We start from the raw sequence: 24,848 nt of genomic DNA on the forward strand, positions 1-24,848 counted from the left end.
TCACAACACTCTCCACCAGTACCCACGTCATTGAATCAACTAAGCGCCCCTCAGCATAGTCCCAAGGCTGGAGCAATGACTCCATGGTGAAGAGTGCCTACTGCTCTTTTAGTGGGCCCAGGTTTGGTTCCCAGGGCCCACGTAGGGGAGCTCACAAGTTCCTGCAACTCCAGCTCCAGGGGAGATCTGACGCCCTCTTCTGGCCTCCACGAGTACTGCACTCGTGTATACACACACACGCACAGGCACATATAATCTTCAGAGCAAGCATCTGCACTCACAATAGAGGTTTTATTTCGCCATGAAATTACTCAGTTTCAAGGAAACTGGATAGAAACGAAAACCATAATGTTAGGTGAAAGAAGGCAGACTCAAAAAGACAAGAACTGTGTTTTCTTTTATATTTCGGAATCCAGGGGGAAAAAGTGCAGGTGTGGGAGGGAGGGGAAGGAGGCATAAGGAGGAGTGAATTGTTTGAATGACATTACACACAGACATGGAAGTGGAACCCAGGGCGCTCACCCAATCGCTAGTAAACAATGATGTTACGTTTGTGTGCAGATCTTAAACCGAGTGCAAACCATCTTCCTGTTCCTCCAGATCATGCAGAGCTCGCTGGCTCCATCTCACCCCAGACCCACAAGGCCCCATAAACATGTTCTTCCTCTGTTTGGCCAGGCTGAACAGTTCCTATGCTGCCTGGCTTTCTCAGGCCCAGCCCGGTCCTCTAAACAGGGCTTTGTTTATCTGTAGCCTTCAGAAAACACTCCTGTGGTTGCTGAATGCTACCCACAGAGGAAGCAGGCAGACTCAGACTTCCTGTGGAGAGGAAGGTCAGATTCAGTCTGCAGACAATGGAAACAAAATAACAGTCGGAGCGAGACAGTGTCAATGCTGCAGAGAGGGAGAGCCAGTCCGCAGTGGGAGGGAGCCCGAAGGAAGATGGACCCACGGTGGGACCATAACCCTCACAGCTCAAGGTTTGGGGATGAAACATAAACGGGTTGAGGCGGAATAAAATACAGCCAAGGGGAAGGCATATGAATCAAAATATATGGGTTAAATTCCTGCAGCCTGGCACGGAGCAGGTGATCAATAAATATTAGTGTTAACATCTGCTCCGCTGTGGGCCCAGAGCAAGGAGACCTCCTGATTCTTCCTAGAGTCAGGACCTACCCGCACCTCTGCACCTGGGCTACCGACATGTTATTTCTTTAATCCTTAGTAGCCAGTGGTAATCCTGCAGCCCCCATTTTAAAGACCCGGAAGCCCCAAACTCACAAAGTTAGGTTTCTTACCTCGGTGGGAAAAACCTTGGGTTTTAGAATCAGTCATTTTGGGACTGGAATGTCAGGCAGTTCAGTGATGTTGTATTGTGAAACGCACAAACAGCACATCGTATCTTGTAGGCTCCCGGATCAACGTCACGCCCACACGCGTGTACTTATACTCGTAAATACACATAAATGGGCATGTGCATAAAGCTGTATCTGTATGTGGGCTTTGGCGGGCCTGTAGGGGCTTTTTCAGGAGGGAAGAATAGGCACCTGTGGCTGATAATTGCAGAGCCGAGGCACACATGGGAGGGTTTAATATAAAACCTGAGAAAAGGCTCTTGGAGACCAGCAACAGGTGAAACCGACTTTGAGAGGAAGAAACCTTATAGGCGAGTAGAGAGAGCAGACTGGAGTCCTCCAGCCTGAGCAGAAAAAGTTAAACACCCCCTCAACTGTGGCTCTCTGGCCAGCCACCAGCTCAGAGCCCCTTTCCAGCAACCAAGAACAGTTGGGGCCCACGTCTCCACCAATCCCGGCCGAGGAGGAAGCGAAGGCGGTCCTTGGCGTCCGGTTGCCAGGTAACCGAGCGAGCGTGCCCTACCTGGCAGTTTTAAGCCCCAAGGCCGAGCCCCATGGTGGGGCCCGCCTTAGTCCCTGGTCTCGCTGGCCGAGGGTGGGACTTTTTTCTGTAGAGTTTTATTTTTTTTTCAATTTACATTTTATTTTGCGTATAGGAGAAACATATCTCCTCCTTTAAAATAGGGAAGACTTATAAAACTGATTTTGTGCGAGTTAAATAGTCTCAGGTTTGCCTGCTTCGGGCCTAGTCGGACTTCTTTACCCAGATGCTCAGCTTTGAAACAAGTCCTCAGAGAGAAACCTCTTTGCAGTCCCTGAACTTGGGACTTGGGGACCTGGTAGAACTTTCTAGACTGTTTCACACCAGTGAGTGTTGAAGGCAAGATTCTGGGAAAAGCAACAAAAAGCCTTTCAGTGGAGGTACCGGCTTAAAGACTGAAGTTAATTTTTTCCTCAAGATGACCAAAGCGCCAGCCACCAAAAAGTTACAAAGAGTCCCCAGCAAGGCCATTTGGCTCTTTTCTGGCTCAGATCAGCTGACCCAGGTAAGCTACTATCTCTCTGCGAAACAAGAGCAATGGATTAGGTGCAGGCTCGCCCGGGGAGGGGGGGCGCGGGGGGTGTGGATATGTACGAGGGCCTAGGTATAATTAACTTGTCCAGACATCCCTGTTGCTCTCAATGGTTGGCTTCGCACAGCGAATGAAAACACGGATCAGAGCTGCAAGCTGGGCCTATCCCATTAGGCAGTAATTCCAAACTGATGGACTAAATTGATAGAGACACTGTAGAAAGTCGGGGAGAAATGAAGATGAATTGTAGACTAGAATCACAGAACTTAGTTCCAGAGATCCACTGGGCTGGAGACACGAGCCCTTCCTATCACTTTGTGGAGGTTGGGGGCAAGGGTGTCCCATTTTGGGGGCGGGGACGGGGTTGCAGGGTAGGCTGGCTGTTTGCACGCTGTCAGGCAAGTTTCTCCACATCTCTGAGCCTCTCTTTCTCCCCGATGAGACCGAGATGGGCCAAAATAGTAGAAAGAGTAAGAGACTCAAATATGGAGACTGTCATTGCGGCTGTGTATAAGTGGGTGTGAGACATGTGATTATGTCCTTGGTACCAACTGGGGTCAAGGGTTTCTAGATGCAAATGTCTTAACTGGTGTAGATGATGGTTTAAGTACATTTAACATTGATGTCTTCGAAGTCTTACTCTGCCATGGTTTGCCAAGGGAGGGAGTGGGGGATACCAGCTGCTCTACCCCCAGGGATTCAGTAAAAGCTCATGGGGAAACTTTCAAGCTCGCCACTTTATACATGGCCCAGAATGTTCCAAGCGTCTTTAGCTCTTTAAGATTTTGCTGTTTTTGTGTTGTGCTTATGAATCTTTCTTTGCCTGCGTGCTTAGATGTGCACTGTATGTGTACCTCATACCTGTGGAGGGCGGCTGGATCCCCTGGGATTGGAGTTAAGGATGATTGTGAGCTGCCCTGTGTGTGTGTTCACAGAATGGAACCCTAGTCCCCTGGGGGGAAAAATAGCAAGTGCTCTTAACCTCTGAGCCATCTCTCCGATCCCTAGACTGCTCCTCTTAAAATAGTTGTACATCGTTGGTTCACCCCTCCTCACTCTGCCCACTGGGGATGGTCCCTCTCCAGCATTCAGCCTCGGGCCTCTCCTGTCATCTCTAAATATTCCACTGAGTGGGTCTGCCCCAGAGCATCCCCTCTGGGACCAAACTTCCTGGCAGAGCAGGACCAGAGGGAGAGCGAGGCCTGAGTTGGTTGTGACCTGGAGCAGGTACAGAGGGCGTGTCTGGGCAGACTCCCCAGAAGTGTTCTCTGACTGTAGGAAGTAGGTCTGAAGAAAATGACCGCTCAGTCTGAAGTATTCCGCAAAGGTAAATAGCTTTACTTTTTCCAAAGAGTTGCGAGCTGTGCTTAAGGGCCTTATGAGACTCTGCACATTCTAGAAGGGTGGTGACCTTGGCTCCTGGTTCCTGGAGTTGCTGCCTTGCTGTCATCAACCCAAAGATAGAAAAGAACACCTTAAACTTGGCCAGATCCCCCCCCAAAAATACTCCCGGGGAAACCTCCTCCCACCTCAGTAATACAAACATGAGTAGATTCTCCAACAACCCGTATGGATTTCAGCCCCACCCTAAGGGTCACTTCAGACCAATCTGTTCCTCTCCATCCCCCACTCTGCAAATTTTTTTTTTTTAATACATGTGCCACTTTTAAGTCTGCACTTATTGTTCTCAGGGTGCATGGCCTGGGGTGAGGTCTCCGAGTATGCGAGTATTCACAGGATTCACGGAAAGGAAATCCTGACCTACCATCTGTACCTGGGCTCTGGGAGGAGAACTCGGGTAGCAGGCTTGAGCAGCAAGCCCCTCTACCCTGCGGAGCCATCTCGCCGGTCCCCATTTCTTTAAAAAAAAGTAGAACCTTCCAAGCTTCTGTTTTTGATGGGTTTGGATTTTATTCGTTTATGTATTCATTCATTCATCTTGCATCACTATGAAAGCAAGCTCCACCAGTTAGTGAGGTGACAGGATGAGCTGCTGCTCTCAGAGACGATGACATGGAGAACATGGTGTGCCTCTCACCATAGATGAAATTCCGTTGAAAGGCTCCCACCCTGACACCACTGCTTAAGGAAGGGATGGGTTTGTGGGGGTAATGTCAGCGCCAGGATGGTGATGTCTCATCTCATTGATGACTGGAGGGTTAAGGTCTTATCCATGGGGACTCTGGAGCCCGCAGAGCCCTGCGGTGTGGTCCTCTCCTAAGAACTGAGCAGGCAAGCAGAGGGAATGAGGATCCAGGCAGGACTCCTGATACTGAGCAGACCTGAAGAGGCGTTGGCCCCAGCTCACCCTGCACGCAGAGTGCCTGTACCCCGAGAGGGAGGGGCGAGGCAGTTCAGAACCCCTCTCTCCCGCCTGAGGGACCCCAGCTAGCAGGAGGACAGGCTCTGCTGTGGTTCTCCTCTCCCAACAGACAGGAGGAACTGTGGTAAAGGGCAGGTAGGAGCCAGGTGAGCCCCTTCTATCAAGGACGCCACACCCCCTGCACAGAATCTCCGATTACCCTGAAAAGCAGTAAATTATCTAATGACCATTTGTGATTTAATGCTGGGGGTTGGTGGGGTGGGGGAGGCAGGCAGCCCTTGTGTGCCAGGCAAGACATAGGTCAGGAAAATAGCAGGGAGCCTTTTCTCTCTCCAAGGGGACCCATGGTGACTGAACAAAGCAATTGCAATTTCCTGGCTTGGATTGTTTTTCTTTCTTCCTTCCTCCCCCCCTCCATCCCTCCCACCCCTCTCTATCTCTCTTTCTTCATGGCCTAATGCTCCGGCCTGGTACCATCCACCATAGTGAACCTTCACCGTGTCTAATTGCCGACCCTGTGACAGCAACTCCTCTCAGTGATCAATCAGGAGGCAGGGAGGAGCTGGCCCACTTCCTCCTGATGAGGGATAGGCAAGCTCTGCAGTGGACTAGAATTAGGCTGCTTTTTGTCCCTCCTCAAAGCAGCTGTGCAGGAGGGGGAGGAGGCGGCTGTGGGAGGAAGGAGAGAGACAGAGCAGAAAGTCTTCCTCCTGCAGTGTAAGCTGTAGGGGGTTGGGGGGGAGGGGACTCTGCCTTTGAAGTCCGTCCCCCTTCAGACCTGTCCAGGGTGCGAATCTGTGATCCGGGTTGAATGGAATTGGGGTCCATGAGGGTGGGCATCTTAAAAAGTTAGACAGGTGCCTGAGAGGTGCTGTGACGTCTCAGCCCTGTAGGCTGTGTTCTCTTTCTTCTCTGGCTGGCTAGGAATGCCACCACCAGTCTGACGCTCTACCCACCACCAGCGAAAGGTCTAGAAGCTCACAGTAGAGTGTGCCCCATCTCGAGCAAGGCCAGATCCCAGCTCCGGGAGAGGCAGAGAGTGCAGGTCTGGGCCTGTTTCCATTTTGCATGGGAGCTAAGACACCTTTGAGGAGTTCACCCTGGTGGCAGAAATTCTGACCCAGTTTGAACCTTTAGGTTGTAGGGAAGGGAGCAGCCATGGAGGATGGCTCAGGCTTGGGATTCCAACTACTTGGAAAGCTCTGACTGGAGAGATCATGAATTCGAGACCAGCCTGGGCTGTAAAACCAGACTCTGTCTCAAAATAATTACTTTAATTAATTAGTTAATTAAAAAAAGGGTGCCCATGAGCATAGTTCAGGTCCCTTGGATTTAGCCCTCGGTCTGGTCCCATCGCTCACACTGAAATCCCGTGGAGAGCCACATGTTATCCAGAAAAATCAAAGGAAACCGCCATGTATTGATTAGGACCACTGCAGGCTACAAGCACACACAAAAAAAAACCACCAGGGTGACATAAACGACATAAACATGAATTTGCTTCTCTCATGGTAAGGAGTCTGGAGGCAGGCAGTTTCTGTATCAATTCAATAGCTCTGGAATGCCACAACCTCTTCCCTTGGTTACAAAATGACTACCCCAACTCCAGGTCTCACAGCCAAGTGAGGGTGTGTCCCTTGGATGAAACAAGTCAAGAAACATCCTGGCTTACCTCCCCCCTCTGTCTCATTTGCTGGGATAGTGTTGCCATTTTTTTTTCTCAGTGTAAGAGTGACTAGGACGATTTCTCTAACCCTGATGCAGAAAGCCAGGCAGGAGGCAGATGGTTGTGTTGGAGATGGCATTGGGTTGACAGATCATTAGTGACTGATACAAATGAGCTCATAAAACCTCCAACACGAGGACTCACTCCTTAGACACGCGCCGACGGGTGGATCTGGAAAAGAAAGGCATCCTTGTCCTAGCCTACTGGTTCTCTGCCTTCCTGCACTATGGCCCCTTTAATGCAGTTCCTCATGTTGTGGTGACCCCCACCCATAACCTTGTTTCATTGCTACTTATTAACAGTTTTGCTACTGTGATGAGTCATAATGTAAATGGTTTTAGAGACAGAGGTTTGTCAAGGGGGTCTCGATGCACGGGTTGAAAATCCGTATCCCAGCCCCACACCAGTGACTGCATTTGCCCACAGTGGTACCCTAGGAAAGCCATATGAGGGCCCAGGGTGACCTTCAGCCTTGGTTGTCACAGTAGGTGTGAGCACACTTCCAGGGGATGAAGTGTGTGTGTGTGTGTGTGTGTGTGTGTGTGTGTGTGTGTGTGTGTACGCACTCGTGTGCATGCACATGCGTGGGCTTCTCTCTGCTTCCTGGCCATGATGTGATCTGAGAACACGCCCTCCCTGCCGTAAGCCACACTAAAGCTTCCTTTTCCAAGTCATCTCCAGCAGACACTACAGGGCAGGGTGACTGAGAAACAAGTGCAGCGGGGAGGAGTAGCGTCTCCCTGTGGAGCAACTACCCACCCAGCTGACCTGGAACCCAAGTGCACACCAGACATGGTGAATGCTGGGTCATCAGGGACAGTGCAGGGACTGTTTAATCAGGCCATGGCATGGCTGTAGGACACACCACCTTGACCTTCCTACGACTGCACATTCTCCACACCTCAGGAGGCACCACTGAATCCAAATGTTTCATGAATCCACACAGGATTTCAGCATTGAGGGGCATTTACCATTTATGTAAAAATCCAACAGAACCGATTATACGTTTCTCGGGCTGAACAAACCAACATAGTTTACCCCCTCTGAGACCTTTCTAAATTCAAACCCATCGTCGCTGGCAATGAGACAGTGCCATTTTCCTGTTCTGAGTTCCTATGTTCAAACCCCACCGGGGACATCTTCCGGGGGAGGGGGGAAGCTACAGATCTCAAATGTTTCTACCCAAACTGGGATGTATGTCGTCGAAGGTTTATGTAAGAACTTGAAAGCCATCGTGTCTAGTGACCTGCAGGTGGCCTGAGGCTTCTCAAAGACCATGGAGCTGGGATGGTTTGTGAGACGAGTACAAATGTTTCGTATGCTGTAGCTCAGGGGCAGAAGGGGAGGCAGCTCTCCCAGCTGCAGGCTAGGGTCATCTTCTGCCTACCCTGTGACAGATGTTTGAGAGACACTAACATGAAGCGAATCCTGGGTCTTCTCCCAAGGATCCCACACTCCTGTTGGAGAGAATCCTCATAAGTGACTATCAATCGAAGGGGTTCGGTAATGCCACCAGGACCCCATTCACAACCCAAACCCACAACTACACACACCCCCGACACAAAGTGACAGGTGACAGTGTCTGCACCAAACCTGCACACACCCACTCGAATAGCTGCTATAACTTCACGGGGCTTTACACATACCTGACCCAACCCAACGCAACCTCTGTGAGCACCACTGCCACGCTGGGCTGCATTGTTCAGGAACCATTACGTCCTCAGTAGAAATGGAGATGTTTGAAATGTTTCTGGAACTCCACAGTTGGGGGAATACATAGATGCAGAAGCCATAGCGACCAAGAGCTGACTACATAAAGAAGCGTGTAACCTGATTTTTTCAAATTTATTTTTGAGATTATAATTTAATTACAGCATTTCTCCCTTTCCCTCCCTTTCCTCATCCATTTCGTAAGTCCTCCCTGCTCTCCTTCAAGTTCATGGCCTCTTGTTATTTTCTACAGTTATTTTATATATACATACATATATATATATACACACACGTGTACATATGTATACATATATATGTACACGTGTACATGTATGTATGTATATACACATATGTACATGTGTATATATGTGTGTACATGTATACATACATATATACATATGTAAATATACATATATACAACAATTAGTACAAAAATATATGTGTATTTGTATACATCTAAATACCCCTCCAGCTCCTATAATGCTACCTGAATTATGTTATGGGGCTGACAGTTTGGCACTGGAGCACCAATTGGTGTGTCCTCCCCAGGAGGGGCCACCTCTCCCACTCCCAACCTTCCTTGGTTGCCTGTAGTTCTTTGTGCTGGGTTCAGGCCTCGAGCGCTTCCCTCCATCCGTTCTGCACATCCTTTGGAGCCCTCCTTGTTCAGTTCACGTTTCGGCGGCCATGTTGGTGACACCCAGTGGGCGTGGCTCCTGATGTTACCAGGAAACAGGATCTCACAGCAAACTCCCAGATCCTCTGGTTCTTGCAGTCTTTCCGCACCCTCTTCTGCAATGATCCCTCCCTCCCCGAGCCTTAGGTGCTGGGGTGTTTTGCAGGTGTCCTATCCACCGAGACCGGGCTCCGTAACTCTGCGTCTCGATTGGTTGTGGTTTTCTGTAGTGGCCTCTGTCTGTTGCAAAGAGAAGTTTCCGTGATGAGGGGCGAGGTCTACACTTCTCTGTGGGTGTGAGGATTGACAGTCATGGACGGTTGCTAGGGATGATGCTGAACTAATAAACTGGTTGCGGATTCTTCTCCAACAACCAACCATGAATTTGCCAGCACTGGGTAGTCAGCCAGGTTTCTAGCACCCGGCTTAGCCTCCCTCCCGTTGAATGGATCTTAACTTCAGCTAAAGAGCTGTTGGTCGCTGCCGAGGTACATGTGCCACTACTGCAGCCATGCCACAGTGCCTCGCTGGTCACTGGTGTGGCCCAGAGGTGTCATAGCTGGGTTGGACTCCCGGCTGCCTTCCTCCTTTGAAAGCTTGCACGGTGCCTTCTGGTATTATTCCTCAGGGAGGGAGATTCGAGTGACCTGAACCTTGAGCATTGGATAGACACAGACTGGGTGCTGTGAGACATCGGGACAAAGCAAATACTAATTTCATAGTACACAGGAGGCAAGCAGGGGCATCCATTATTGCTATGTTCCAAGGAACAAGGTCCTTTATGGTTCTCTGCCTCATGGTCTCTTCCTCATAGAAGTGGCTCTCTTCCTCATCTTCCTCATCTTCCTCCTCCTTCCTCCACTCATAAACCCATGTGCATATATGTGTGAATACACACATAATCCAAAAACAACAGTTGTGCAGGAGGAGCAGCATCAGGGGGAGCAGCAGCCGCCTTCTTCAGAGTGCCTCCTGCCCCTTCGGTGCTCTGAAATGTATTCCCTCTTCAGAGTCCCCCGAACTGCTGCTGATGGCCAAAATCACCCCCCTCCTAGAGTACCAGACAGTCACAGTCAGCAGCCGTGGACAAACTGAAGCGATTTCCACATCATGGATTAAAACACAAATTCACATAACATAACTGGGTTGTTAAAAAAAAAAAACCAAAACTCTCACTACTACATAAATACAAATACCCATGCATACAGAGAGACAGTCATCACCCCCCCACACACACACACAACACACACACATAGATACTCACAAACACACACATACAACACAAACACACATACACAAACACATACACACAAACACACATATACACACGCAAACATACACATACACACACACATATACATATATATACACATGCACATACACATGCATACACATACATACACACATATACTTATATACACACACACACACACACAGAGACACACAGAGTCAGTCTCTCCCTCCCTCCCTCCCTCCCTCCCTCTCTTCCCTCAGGATGAGGGCCTAGCTTTGCTTGAAGCAGACCCCTCTCTCCAGGAGCTGCTTGGTTCACAAACAGCATCCATTAATATCAAAACCAAACCAATTCTGCTTGAGACAGAAAGAGGAGCCACAGGAACCCAGGAAGGAAACGAGTCAGAGCGACCTCTCAACACCATCACCAGAAGCCACCAAGCCCATGGCTTTCCATGTCCTGATGCTCCCAGAAGTCCACATGGTGGCGGAACAGCCCAGCCCTTTGCCTGGAAGGGTGAGCCCTGGCTCCCAGCTCTCTTGCTTGCCTGTCTGGATGACTCTGGGAGACCCGTGTGAGCTCCTTCATCTTCACCTAGGCAGAGGGTCTGACCTGGACCTTCCTGGCCCCTGTTGCTGTGTCCTGACTGGGGAAAGCAGTGTAATGAGCTCCGACCTATCGGGCACCACTACCCCTCAGTCCCATGCAGATGGGATCATGACTTCTGTGCAGAGATGAGGAACCTGAGCCCCGAAGTGGGCTCCTGCTCGCTCCTGCTCTAGCTACATCTCAGGGTGCTTTGACATAATAGCCAGACAGCAGCAGCCTACGAGAGGACTGGTGACTGGTTTATTTCAGGTCACAGTTACAGGGTGGAAGGTGGGGGGTGGGTTAGAGACGCCATGATGACTGGAGCTCGAGGAGGCTGTTCACACTGGACCCCCAACCTGTCCCAACAAAGTGGACAGTGATCCATTCTAGGGGTCATATCACTTTCTCCTGTCAGGTCAGCCCAGGACCCCAGCCTGGGGACTGGTGCCACCCACACTTGCCCGAGAGTCTTCCCACCTCGGATATCACCCCTCACCGATGTGCCCAGGGCTTTACCTCCTAGGTAATCCTTCATTCCAGCACACTGACAATATTTCTCATAAGCAGATGATGCAGTCGAGGTCTCAATCCCAAACCAAATAACTTCGGAGAGCCTGCGTTGCTGAGAGGAGCCTCACGAGCTGTGGTAACACCAGAGCAGGAGGCGAGCCCCACTCTCAGAGAGGCATCTGTTGGAGCAAGTTCCCAAGGAGTATATTCAAAAATGTCTCTGACAGGAAAAGGAGAATGCCAAGCTTAGCTTCAGGCACCGCGCATGAGAATCTGACTGTGCCCGTAACCACGGGCAAGGACATTTGCATTTTCTTGAGATCCCGCTAAAATATGCTGTTAGGCTTCTGGCACGGGGAAGGAAGCAAGAAAACAAGCAGTCAACTTCCCAAACAGAGCCCTCTTGGTGCATGCCGTTTCTAATTAGAGCCATGTTCCTAGGAAAGGCGTGCTTTGATTCCAGGTCAATACACTGCCAAGGCCTGCTAGCTAAAGGAACGGAGCCGATCAGCCCAGCTAATGAGGGATGAGGAAGAGGAGGCCGAGTGCGGAGGCAGAGAGGCTGATCATTTAACAGCTTAATTGGGTTGGATAATCTAGGTATATCCAGTTAAATGAGTTCCTTCTGAATCTAAGCTCTGACCTATAGGGTTTTGGTTTGTTTAAAAAAAAGTAAGCACTCAGCTTTGTAAATTTGATCACTTTTTCTCCCTGATACCTGGCCACGTGGCTTAGAGAACAGAACATTCAGAAAGTGCCCATGCACAGGGCAGAAGCCCCTGAGAGTCTGTCTGGGGTAACCTTCCACATCTGCATGCATCTCCTCAGGCAGTCGTAGGTCCCACCTGTGCAGGGACCCATGACGTCCCATCCACCTGTCCCAGCCTACGCTGGCTGTTCCACAGGGATAGCAAACTGGCGACTGGCAGGCTTCTCTAGAGGAACAGAACCAATTAGACTGGGTGTATATGCCAAGATGTATGCCAAGACGGTTAATAGCCGTATTTATGTGCATGCGTGCCTGTACACATGTATGTGCATACACACGTGTGTGCAGGAGCCCTTAGAGACCAGAAGAGGGCATTGAAGCCCCCTGGAAACTGGAGTTACAGGCAGTTGTGAGCTGCCCAGTGTGGGTACTGGGAACTGAGACCAGGCCCCCTCCAAGAGCAGTAAGCACTCTTAACAGCTGAGTCAACTGCTGGGGCCCAGGATGCACACCATAAAAGGATTTGTTACAGAACAGGGTCTGGAGAGCCCAGAATGGCTAGCTGCACTCTGGAATGGGGAACATCCAGATCAGTCCCCTGCCTCAACAGTACCGATCAATCTATCCACGAAGGTCCGGAAGTTCCCTGTGGGGTAGAGGGGGCAGCTGCGGTATCCCTTCCATGTTCAAAGGCCGAAGAAACTGGAGCAGGATGCTCTCTAAGGAGAGGAATGTCCCTACTAGCAGGCAGGGGTCACTGTTGATTCCTTGGCCCTCTTTTGGAGGCGGGAAGAGTGGCCAGGATACTAGAGATGAAACCCAGGGCCTCATGTACGTGAAGCAGACTCTACCCTACTCAGATGCCCACTGTGAAGAAAGGTCTTCCCTCCTCACTCGCCCCTTCCTGGAAACACTCAACAGAAACACCCCAGAGGTGTGGTGCATCTCCCAGTCAGGACTAACCATCACCACCCACCCCCATGGGCAAGCGACTCCCTGTGCCTCAGTCTCCTCCTCTCCCCCACTTGACTGGTTTGTTGGAAGGACTGTCAACTACAACAATGACGTCATGCCCTGGTGTAGGAAGCGCTCGCTGGGGGTAATCACCTCTCCCTCTCTTGCTGTGGAGGGATCAAAGCCAGTGGCCCACAAATACCAAGAATTAGAATGTTTAGACACTGACATTTCCAGAGACACGGCTCTCCAGCTGTTTGTTTCATATGCATGCAGGAGAAGGCGCCAAGAGGGCGATGTAGCCGGCAATGTTCCCTTCCCGAGAGCCCTTGAAGCAAATGCCCAAAAGGTAATTAGCACAGGGTTGTCACCTACGTCCCCCTTGCTTATTAGCAGAACTTGTCTGCTAATCAAGATGCTCTCAGATATTTTTAGACCTTTTAAAGGAGGTGTCTCAAGGCTCAGGGAAGGCATCAGGGAACCTGGGAGAACATGAACCCGGCGTCCTCACCATGGGATGGATGGAGGACCATGTGAGTTGGGGGCCAACCCACAGGGTCTGTGGGAGCAGGCACAGGCAAACTTGATCCTTCCTTATATTTTTAGTGTTTTATTAGCATATGTTAAATATACATCATAATGGGCCTCCTTGGGCTTTACTCATACGTGTGCCTGATGTATCTCAGCCATGTTCATCCCTGTCACCCTCTCTTGTTAGACCCCTTCCTCTTGTCAAACTGCCTGTGGGATGCCTGTGTGTAGCCCATTGAGCTGTGCATGACTGTCCTGGGACTGAGCCCATCATCACCCTGGGATGGGGAATCAGCCATCAGGTCCCACCCCACGGGGAGGACCTAGACAGTTAATCATTGATGTAGATGGCAGAGACATTTTCCCCGGTGTTGTAGCCATCAATAAGTCATACATTCCCATAGAAAAGCTCTCTGCCAAGAGGAGGCACACTAGTACGCTCTCACTGACACACTGCTGAAGTGCCTCGACCAAACGGCTTCCACTCTTCATCCCCCAGAAGACTCTCTGGCCTGCCCCGGCGTATAGGCTCTCTAGGGAGGCGCTGGAAGAACCGCCCCCCAAGCCCCCAGCTGCAAGCCCCCATATGGTCCTCCATTCTGTAGTCTCAGCCCAGCATTGCAGAAGCTGGTGTAGAGGCAATCGCTTCTCAAATCCCTCCCTCCCTGCCCGCTCTGCTTACCTCCTCATGGTAGCCAAGGCCCGTGGGGCCATTCTTCTGCAGTGAGCTCGGAGCCCCCCCGAAGCTGTCTGTCTGTCTGTCTGTCTGTCTGTCTCGGTCTGTCTCGCTGTGCTTGGGCCTGCCACCTGTGGCACCTGTCACTAGTCTGCAGCATAAGTCTGTCCTTTTCCTTCCTGGGTACCAGGGCATCACAGCATTGTACCACGGGAGCAGCAGACATTACCTCTAGGTCTCAGGTCAACCCTATGAGGAAGGCAATGTCTCTTCCGTTTTGCAGGCAGGAAAACGGTCTCAGAAGAAAAAAAGGGGTTGGGGGACTTGAATGGAGGCTGTGGTGGTTTGAATGAGAATGGCTGGCCCCCATTGGCTCATATAGTTGGACGCTTGGTCATCTGGGAGTGGCACTACTTGAGAAGGATTAGGATGTGTGGCCTTGCTGGAGGAAGGGTGTGTCATTGGGGGTGTGGCCTTGCTGGAGGAAGTGTGTGTCATTGGGGGTGTGGCCTTGCTGGAGGAAGTGTGTGTCATTGGGGGTGTGGCCTTGCTGGAGGAAGGATGTGTCATTGGGGGTGTGGCCTTGCTGGAGGAAGGAAGTCATTGTGTCTTTGGAGGAAGGGTGTGTCATTGGGGTGGGCTTTGATGGTTCAAAAGTTCAAGCCAGGCCCAGTGGCTCTCTCTTCCTGCTGCCTGTGGATCCAGATGTAGAACTCTCAGCTACTTCTCTTGCACTCACTCTGCCTGTGTGCTGCCATGTTCCCCAATCCCGCCACCATGATGACAATGGATTAAACCTCTGACACTGTAAGCCAGCCCCAGTTAAACGCTGCCATTTATTAAGAGCTGCCTTGGCTGTGGTGTCCCTTCACATCAATAGAACAGTGGCTAAGACAGAGGCCCACTGTTCAGGGAGAGATCAACCCTCGAAACCTGGTCTGTCCACACTCAAAGGTCCACATGCCCCACCCCCACCCTTGCCCCATTCTCTAGATGCTCACTGGTCAGTCCCTGGGCAGAGGTTTGGCTTCATTGTTTTGTTGAGTTTCTCCAAACTCAGCTTCCAACTTTGCTCTCTCAGCCTGTGTCACCCCCGTGAGAAGTGACAGGCATATGTAGAGAAACCACCCTGACCACAGAACTCTTAACCAGAGTGGGCAGGCTGTGGCTACTCACAGACTGCCCTCCTACTTCCTTTTTGGATGTCATCTGGCCCTTGTCTGCTTAGGAAGAATAACAGCCTCTTCTGGGGCTTAAGAGGGCAGGAGTTAAATGGCAGGCAGCAGGGGTCTGGATGGAGGGGATGCTGGGCTGAGGCCAAGTACCACCTAAGCAGGCAGCCCTGAGTCTGAGGAAGGGGAAAGCGTTGCTTCTGAGAAAGCAGAGAGATGTGTTTATTTCCCGGGAGTGAGGACTGAGCCTTCCATCTTAAATCAATCCCTCTCTCTCCCTCCCTCCCATCTCTATCTCTCCGTCTTTCTCCCTCCCCTCCCTCCCCTCCTCCTTTCTCTCCCATGTCATTGTAACAATGAAGACCAATACATAAAGTACCCTTTTTCTTCTTTTAGCTTAATTAGCTTAATTAATTGTTTCAACAATCTCACAGGTTTAAAAGGAGGAAAGACAGAGAAGCCAAGCTGGCCGTTTGGACAAAGGAACAAGTGTTCCAGACCCACTGCTAAGCAACCCCGCCGCCCCCACCCCACCCCGTCTCCCAGATATGTGAATACCCTTCCATCCGCCCGGGACTGTGGTGGGCATCTGTCTGTAGCCGAGTACCTTGGGTAGATCACTAGGCAAGATTGAGAGGCGTGTATCTCAACAATGAAGGACAGGGCCATAAGCCCAGTGGTCCCGGGGAAGAACCTGGCCTCGGGGCTCCTAGGCGTCAGTAGCCTTTGCTGAAGGTTGCCTGTCTGCTTTTACCAAGGAGAACGGAGATTTCCTTCAGAGTACCGCACAGAATGCAGGGCTTCCCACAGTGCTGCCTGCTGAGGAATGGGGTTGTTCTGATAAAGAACTTGGTTACAAGGCTGGAAGCAGACCAGGCAGTGTTACTGCAGATAATTTCTTCATTTTATCCAGCCTGGTTCCAGCGAGCATAGCACTGACTTTGGGGTTGGGGATGGGAGTGGATGCCACAGGCCAAGAGGATTCAAGCAGAAGTGGGATGGGGTGCAAGCTCATGCAGGGGCCTTGTGCTTCTCCTCAAAGTCAGGAAGTTTTCCCGGGCACTGGCTCTGTGCTCAGATAGGTGCAGAATGGAAGCCGACAGGGACCAAAAGAAAGAATCCTCTCCCGGGTTGTGAAAGCAGGGCAGTCATTCTAAACAAACCAGTCATTCCGATTGGCTTCCCCCAGTTCTTCAAAGGGCTGATACTGGGGAATGTGCATTTTATTGTGGCCAAAAACCCTGGCAGAATCAGCTTAAAGGTAGACAGAGATTTCTGCTCACAGTTTCAGAGAGATTTCCTCCACCGCAGCAGGGAGGGCGTGGTGGAAAGACAAACCAGAGGGTACCCTCAGAACTGGGTCTGTGGAACCACCTATGCCCACCCACAGGACGGGCTCCACCTCTGAAAGGCTCCACTGTTCTTAAAGCAGATGGGGTGGGGGTGTTAAGCACCCCAAACAGGAGCTGAGCCAGTGGGTGCAGTCGATCCCAACCCTACCAGAAGCCAGAACGCACCCTTCAATGGCATCTGGCCCACTTCCTGCTTAACGCAACTAGAAGGAAGGGTCGTGTTTGGCACAGCAGGAGTCCTACCTGTGGAGTCTCCCAGATGAAGAATCTCAGAATCTCAGTGTTCTTATCTGCAAAATGGGGCTAGAGTTAGTCCCTACTTGAGGTAGCCTTGGGTAACTAGGATATCCTGGTCCTTCTGAGTCTCCAGTGTGGGTACCCAGATTAAGTGTTGGTACTTATGTGTGTTCTGAGCTCCTAAGTATTTTGCTGGGTCCAGAGGCAAGATAGATCAGCAACTTCTTTTCTCTCTCTTCCTTCCTTCTTTCCTTCCTTCCTTCCTTCCTTCCTTTCTCTCTTTCTTTCTTTCTTTCTCTCCCTCTCTCTCTCTTTCTTTCTTTCTTCCTTCCTTTCTTTCATTCTTTCATTCTTTCATTGTCTTTTCTGAGACAGTCTCACTGTGTAGCCTTGGCTGTCCTGGAACTTATTAGAGACCAGGCTGGCCTTGAACTCAAATGAATCTGCCTGCCTCTGCCTCCTGAGTACCCAGAACTAAAGATTCGAGTTACCACACCCACTGCAAGGTCCGTTGAAGAAGCGATCTCTGACTCTCTCATGAACTTACTTTCTCTCTCTCCAACCCTTTGGCCCACTACAGTCATGGCCCTCAGGGCACACCGCCTGCCCTAGAGCAGACAGAGGCTGCCTTAATGACACCTGTCCCACAGTCATCTCTCGGTCGCTCTGCATTACTTTTACGTTGTTGTAATCAAACACTCGACAGAAAGAGTTTAGGAGACGAAAGGTTTGACTGCGGAACATGCCGCTGATGCCTCGTTTGTTCACCCGTTGAAAGTCCTTGCACAGAGGAAGGATGGGTGGTCTGGCATCCGGCTTCTCAGAAGATTCACCCCTAGTCACCCAGGTAGATGTGTCTGGTCATCCACAGTGGCCCTGCCTCAGATGCAGACCCATGCACAGACCACCCGCTATCAGTGGCTGCGGCAGATGCAGTTGGAGGGGAAGAGCCCATTTTAGCTTGCAGCCTCAAAGCACAGAAGATAGTGTAGCATTTGCAGGAGCAGAGGGTGACAGCGGGAGTAGGAGGTGCTTACATCTGCCAGCCAATCATGAAGCAGAGAGGTCATCAGCCAGAACCCTGACCTGCTGGAACCCACCAGCCCTGCCTGCTGGGCTAATCAGCCCCGTGTCCCACAAGTGCAGTGTTGAGACAATCCTTCACTCTTTGTGCATGACTTAAAAAGTTTTTCCTTTGCTGTAAGGGACATTTTCGCTGGCTTTTGTCAGACTATAGTGAGCAGGGCTTTTCTTGTATGGTGTTTCTGTAAAAGTGCCATTCGGTTTTGTGCATTTGTTTTATAGTTCCTAAATACTCATTGTTCTGGAATTTTCTCTCCTTTGTGCTTCTGCCTCCACATCTCTCCAGCAACTTTGAAATTACAAGCCTTTGCTATTTATCTTCCTCCCCATCCGTCTTGTGAGGAAAATAAGCCACACCCCTCACCCTCCTTTCTCAGAAACCTCAGTGCTCAGCTGCCAGGACTTTCAGTCCCGTTTCCTCACCCCAAGCTTCCCTGGTCCTTCTTACCTGTTTGTTCTATTAATCTGTTCTGTAGGGGGTGGGGGCAGCATACATGTTTGTGTGTATGTGAATGTGTATGACGTGTATGTGTGAGTGTGTGTATGTGTGAGTGTGTGTATGTGTGTGTGTGTGTATGTGTGAGTGTGTGTATGTGTGAGTGTGTGTATGTGTGAGTGTGTGTATGTGTGAGTGTGTGTATGTGTGTATGTGTATGAGTATGTATATGTGTGTGTGCATGTGTGTGTGTGTGCATGTGTGAGTGTGTGCATCTGTGTGCTTGGATGTGCACAGGTGCACGTGCATGTGTAGGGGCCAGAAGTTAGCATCAGGTGTCTCTCCCTAGAACTTGCCACCTTTTTAAATTTTTGTGGGGAGCATGGGATCTCTCACTTGATGCAAGACTTCCAGTTTGTAGGGACCTGGACTGACTGGCAAGCCCAGAGGATCGCCCCATCTCTGCCCTGTCTCCGCCCCATCACTCTAAGGTTATAGACCTGTGCTGCCTTGCCCAGCTTTTAAATGGCCGATGGGGATCTGAACTCAGGTCTTTATGCCTGTGCAGCCAGCATTTTACCCTGGGCCATCTCCCCAGCCCCAGTCCGCTCATTTGTAACCGTCTTTTCAAACTATAAGTTCTACCACAATGTGCACACATATGTGGAATACCATACACATGCCTGGGTTCTGTGCCTTGATAAGGTATGGCAAAATACATGTGCCCGTGTAACTGCCACCCAACCCAATACTTGTAAACATAGATAGAGGTCCCCTCCGTCTCCCACCCCAGCCAAACAACATCCACACTGTATGTCTGTGGGCCCATTTCTTCCAGCCATGTGATGGTTAGGGTTCATGCTCTTCTGTGGCTGCCTCTCCCATCCCACATGTGTTTGAACCCCACCCACATGACCAAGCATGTCAGACTGTGCTTGCTTTTATTTCTGAATTGTACTTGGGGTTGTGAACATACGAGACTTTCTCCATTCACCTGCTGATTGAGCTGGAGCCCCTCCTCATGCCTTTCCTTTTTAAAATCTAAAAAACAACAAAAAAGCCCTGAGCCGTTTACTGGCACATCTCATGCAGGACGCTCACACAGCGAGCAGAGCAGGGTCTCAGCCCTGATGTAAGCCAGAAGCCCAGGGGCAGAGGCTCCTGTCGGATAAGCCATTCCAAGCAGGGTGAGTGTGACAGAGAGAGCAGGCACAGGCTGCCTCCGGGTGACTCCAGCCAGTGCTTCCAGCAGGAAGGGCTCTGGAGGAAGCCTGGAGAAGAGGATCCGGGATGACGGAAGAGAATGAGGTGAAGATTAAGGCATGCCCCAGGGTGTGCAGAAAGCTCTGTAGGGGTGGGAAACACACAGCACCTGACACTGCACCGCATGTCCACATGGAGGCGGCCATTGTGACAGGCAGATCTTAAGCCTATCACGTCCCTGCAAGCTCAGAACAACTGTGTGCACTGCACTAAGCTTCATTTGATAATCGAGGAGTCAGACTCAGGAAGACGAGGGGACACATCTCCCTCAGACGGTGCCATGGGAGGTCATAGCAGGACCCAAACCTCCTGAGGACAATCCTGATTAAGCTGACTGGGGCTGGGCCGAGCGCTGGTGGGATTGTGGTAGCATAGAGGCAGAGTGACGTGCCTTGACCCATAATCTAACCACCGAATGTACAAAGACAGCATTTGCTGGATTAGCCAGGAACGGCCAAGAAAACACTCCAGCAGAACTTCTGTCTGCCCTCACTTGCAGTTCAGTCATCAGAAGCAGAAATAAAGAGGCTCATCGCTTCCTGGCACCAACCAGGCTGTTCCCTACATCTGTAGCAGTAGCTTTTGGGGGTTTGGGTTTTGTTCCCTTTTGCTTTTGTTCTTGTTCATGGTCAAAGGCAAGGGTTCAAAGAAGGTGGGATCAAAGGACCGGGGAAATGGCTCAGCCATTAACAAGCCTTAGGAACTGAGTTCAGGTCCCTGCACAGGCTCAGAATCGAGGCGCTGGCGGAGGCAGAGACTGGACGCTCCCTGGGGCTCACCCTTAGCCAGTTTAGTCAAGTCAAACAGCCCTCCTGTCCCAATGAGAGAAGAAGTGGATGGCTATTGAGGAATGGCACCCGAGGTTTTGACTCTGGCCTGCACACGGGTTCGCGCGCGCGCGCACACACACACACACACACACACACACACACACACACACACACACACACTCACAGGAATGCACAGGTGACTCCATGCATTGTGCAGCTGGGATTCCTTCTCCTCACATGTTCCAGGAAGCTGAGAGATGGCAGGAAGTGGGTGCTACCAAGTCAACAGCCCCACGGTCCTCTCCCCCTCTTGCTCCAGCGAGGCTCAGGTCACTGAGGCCCCGCAGCCCTCACGAGCATCCCCAGCCATGTCAGTGTGCCAGGGTGCTTCCTGCTGCTGCGATGAACACTGGCCCAAAGTAACCAAGGGAGGAGAGGGATATCTCCATCACAGGAAGAGCGAGGGCAGGGGCTCGAGGTGGACAGCAGGAAGTGAAGTGGGGGACTGGCATGCCCCCTAGGTCTCCATCTTCCTGCTTTCATACATACCCTAGGAGGACCAGCTGCCCAGGGGCGGCACCACCTACGATAGACTGGACCCTTGGGCATCAGTACTTGCCCACTGGCCAATCTGATGTCGGCATTCTCTCAACTGAGGTGCCCCCTTTCCCAGGTGACTCCCAGGTTTGTGTCAACTTGACAAAAAAATAAATAAAATAACCAAGGACCTATATTCAGACTCGTGATCCTGGCAGAGGGCGGTACTAGCATGAAACTATAGCATACACCTTCAGACTTTAAACCTTGGGCCTGCAACCCTGAAAATGCACCTGAAATTGAGTCTGTCCTCATTAGCCAGGGAAGATGGCATCGGCCGCCTTGACTTTGAACTCCAGCAGAGCTAGCAGAGCCCAGTCCCTCCTGCCCCCTTTCAGCACGGGGGAGTTTTTCACATAATTACCAGGAGCTTATGAATGTCCAAACCTTGGGTTTCCATGGCAACTCCCCCACGTAAGGAACACGGCCCCAGGTAAAGAAGCTGAGCGTGGATTCCCTGCCATCTTACTTTTAATGCCTCAGACTTAATTGGCACTAATCACGCCCCCCACTACCTGTGCCTCTCTCTTCCCTTCCGACCTCTCTTCCTCTTTGCTTCCTCTCATCCCAGAAAGATGTTCTCTCAGAAGAGCTAGGTGATGGGGCTGCGGTAGCCCCCACACTAGGGTCCCTGGCAGCCTGGCCTGGAGGCTGCAGAGCGAGCACACCAGAGAGAAGACCCAGCCTGGCCGGCTGGCATGGGATGAAAGCTACAAGCCTGACCTTATATGGGGCACTCCTCACCCAGGCTGAGGGCTGAGAAGTCACCATATTTGGAGAGAAAGGACTTGAGGTAGAGACTTTCAGATTTACAAGGCAAGAAGGGCTGAGTTGTCTCCTGGCGAGTCCCCCGTTCCCGAGAAAGGTGAAAACTGCCAGCAAAGGTTTGGCAGCTGGAGTTGGGGCGGGGGGGAGGGGATGGTTGTCTTCTAGTTCTGTTGCATTGAACACACACACACACACACAAATGCTCTCACAACATGTACTCACTCTCTCATACATATGTTCTCTGTCATACAGACTCGCTCAACACACATGCTCCTACACACTCAAACTTGCTCACATAAGTTAAACATGCACACAACGCTCTCTTGCACACACATGTTCACACATGCACACATGTTCATATACATGCTCACACACAAGATCACATATGCTCACATAAGCACACAGTATTCTCTCTCACAACATGTACTCACATTCTCTCACACATATGTGCTCCATGTCATATACACTTGCTCACACACATGCTCACACACACATGCTCACACATGCTCCCTTACACATGCTTACCCATGCACACATATGTTCACACACATGCTCACACTCACACACGCTCACACACATACATGCTCTCTCATAACATACCTTCATATACACTTTCACACATATATGCTTTCTCTCTCTCTCACACATACACACACATGCACACATGCACACTCACAGACCCCAGCACTCTTACACTGGCCTTATTAAATGCTCACCTCATTTCTTACATCCACAGAGTAGGAGAGGCCCTAAGGCTGCAGGAACATAAAACTAGACCAACCCTTGCAAATCACCCTTTCCAGACAAAGGCTGACAAGAGGTGTTAAGACCACAGGGGAGGGGGGTGGAAAGATTGCTCAGTGGTTAGCAGCACTTGTTCTTGTAGAGAGCCTGATGAAGTTCCCCGCACCCACATGGCAGCTCTCAAGCATCTGTAAGTCCAGTTCTGAGGGTGTGGTGCTCTCTTCTGACCTCTGTGGGCACCAGGTACTCAGGTGGTGCGTATGGTGTATACATGCTCATAACGGGCAGGCACTCACAAGACCACGGACACATTTCTCACCTGCTGTGCAGCCACAAACAGGTTACTCTGCCTCTCTGAGCCTTAGCATTCCCACCCATAAACCAAGAACAATGACAGAACACACCTTATAGGGTTGCTACTAAGATAAATGGAGCAATTGGGGACTGATTGGTGATGTCTGCTGAGCCTGGCTTCCAGCACAGTGGTGGCACAGAGCAAGTACTACAAGTGGTTGTTGAATGAATAAGTGTGATTAAAGGGGAGTTCGGACATGTGTCAAGGGCATCAGGAAGTATGTGGGTCACCTAGAACCCAGTTTCTGAGCAAGAAGTTCAGATTTAAATGTCTTTAAGACTCGGGAAACACTGAATGAGCAAAGTCATTGAGGGGACAAGGACTCACATGTCCTGCTACCCCCAGGTGAGCTTGAAGCCCAGCTGGGAAAAGTAGCCATTTGACCCACTTCAACCTGCTGGAATCTGTCAGATATCCAGTCCAGGCCCCTACTTCACCCTTGCTCTTAGATCATCACAAATAATACAATCAATTTTTCAAGTCCAGTGCCTCTCCAAGCCACAGACCCCATAATGAGTTAAGGAAAGCATCTCAAATAAAATCCCCACATTGTTGTTAAATTCCTGGCCAAGTCTCCCAATGCCCATGATGCACCAGGCACCAGGGACAGAGGTTCAGGCTGTCACCATAATGAATTGCCTTGTTCACTCAAGCTTGGGCGAGGGCATGGAACACTACGTTTGCTTGAGAGAAGATGTACCTCACAGAGGTGACACCTCATACCTCATTTACAAGGCAACGATCCCCAAACGCACGTCACAGTTGGATGGCTGACAAAGGGTCCTTCTGTGGCTCCTTCAGACTATTCCGCAGGGTCGGTGGGGGCTCATCTCCTGCCTCAGCAGCCTCAGGCTCGAAGGGCGGCATGCACACATAAATCAGAGCAACTGCAGCCTATAAGCACCAGGGACTTGTGTGAAAACCATTCTCTCTCTCAAAGTCTGGTTTGGGACATGCGAGTAGTTCCGTCCCTCTGAACCTTGAAACCCCTGGTTCTCAGCCACCAAACCTACTGGCTCTCCCTACAAGATTCTAGTTTTTGAGATGTAGACCCTCACCCTCGTTCATGGACAGCCATTGCATCAGACCAGTTTCTTTCTACGTGGGAATAAGGTACTAAAAACAGTTCACACAAACAAAACTGCGCCTGTTGCTTGTGTGCAGAGGGTTTAAATGGTGGAGCCCCCTGAGCGTTTGCTTCTGGGGCCTAAATCTCAAACTTTGCTTCCAACCTGTTTCCAGAGCTAAGCTAGGGGAATGATTCACTGGACAGCCATGGGAGGGAGGGATGGGTGGGTGGAGCATGGAAGGATGGAGGAAGGGAAGAAGGGAGGGGTAAGTAAGGGGAGCATAGACAAACAGGCTGCTCATCCACCCACATGTCAGCCATAGCAATTGCCCTTAAGATCAGAGCTAATTAGAATTCCAGATTTACCAGGTTGTTGGTCCTCCTGAGCCTGAGGATTTCCCCACCTGGATCTCAGAAGCATTCCTAGCAATCATTCAGAGTCTGGGGGGTGGGGGGGGACTCCACATGGACCGAGATCCTGAGCAGCTGAGCACTCCAGCCAGAGGGTCTATCCTTCCTCGAGGGCCTATCCTTCCTCAAGGAGTAAGTTTCTGTAGAGAGAGGCCATGGTGTTGGAAGTGTTGGTGCATGCCCATAACTCCAGTCGTCAGGGAGCTGAGGCAGGAGGATTACGAGTTTATGGTCAACAGAAGGTTAGTGCTAGTGGAATGGCTCAGTCATTAAAATGTTTGCTTTGCAAAGCCTGAATGCCGATCCTCTGGCAGCCAGTTAAAAGCTAGGTATGGTGGCATGTGCCAGTTAAACCAGCGCTGAGGAGGTAGAGACAGGCAGAATGCTTCAGGCTTGCTGGCCAGCAAGTTTAAACCAACAAGCTCCCAGTTCAGTGAAGGGGCTACGGGGGCCAGGGGCAGGGGGCTGCTTCAGAAAATACAGCTGTGTGTCTCCGAGTAAGTTCTTTAGCCCCTCTGAGCAT

At 50.8% G+C, this 24,848-nt stretch overlaps 1 protein-coding gene across 2 annotated transcripts in view; it reads left to right on the forward strand.

Annotated features, from left to right (window-relative positions):
- Positions 1-1,898: 1,898 nt before the first annotated feature.
- Positions 1,899-24,848, forward strand: part of Ccdc60 (coiled-coil domain containing 60) — a 158,175-nt gene continuing 135,225 nt past the window's right edge. Inside the window, exons 1-2 of one of the 2 annotated variants that reach the window (XM_032886803.1) lie at positions 2,225-2,401; positions 3,397-3,399. In XM_032886803.1, the coding sequence (XP_032742694.1) occupies positions 2,315-2,401; positions 3,397-3,399 (90 nt within the window). In that variant the 5' untranslated portion in view covers positions 2,225-2,314. Of the gene's footprint in view, positions 2,402-3,396; positions 3,400-24,848 lie in introns of both variants that reach the window. The other variant, XM_032886802.1, reaches the window with a different exon arrangement.

Source organism: Rattus rattus, chromosome 16 (genome assembly GCF_011064425.1).
Source record: "Rattus rattus isolate New Zealand chromosome 16, Rrattus_CSIRO_v1, whole genome shotgun sequence".
NCBI classification, from domain to species: Eukaryota; Metazoa; Chordata; class Mammalia; order Rodentia; family Muridae; genus Rattus; species Rattus rattus.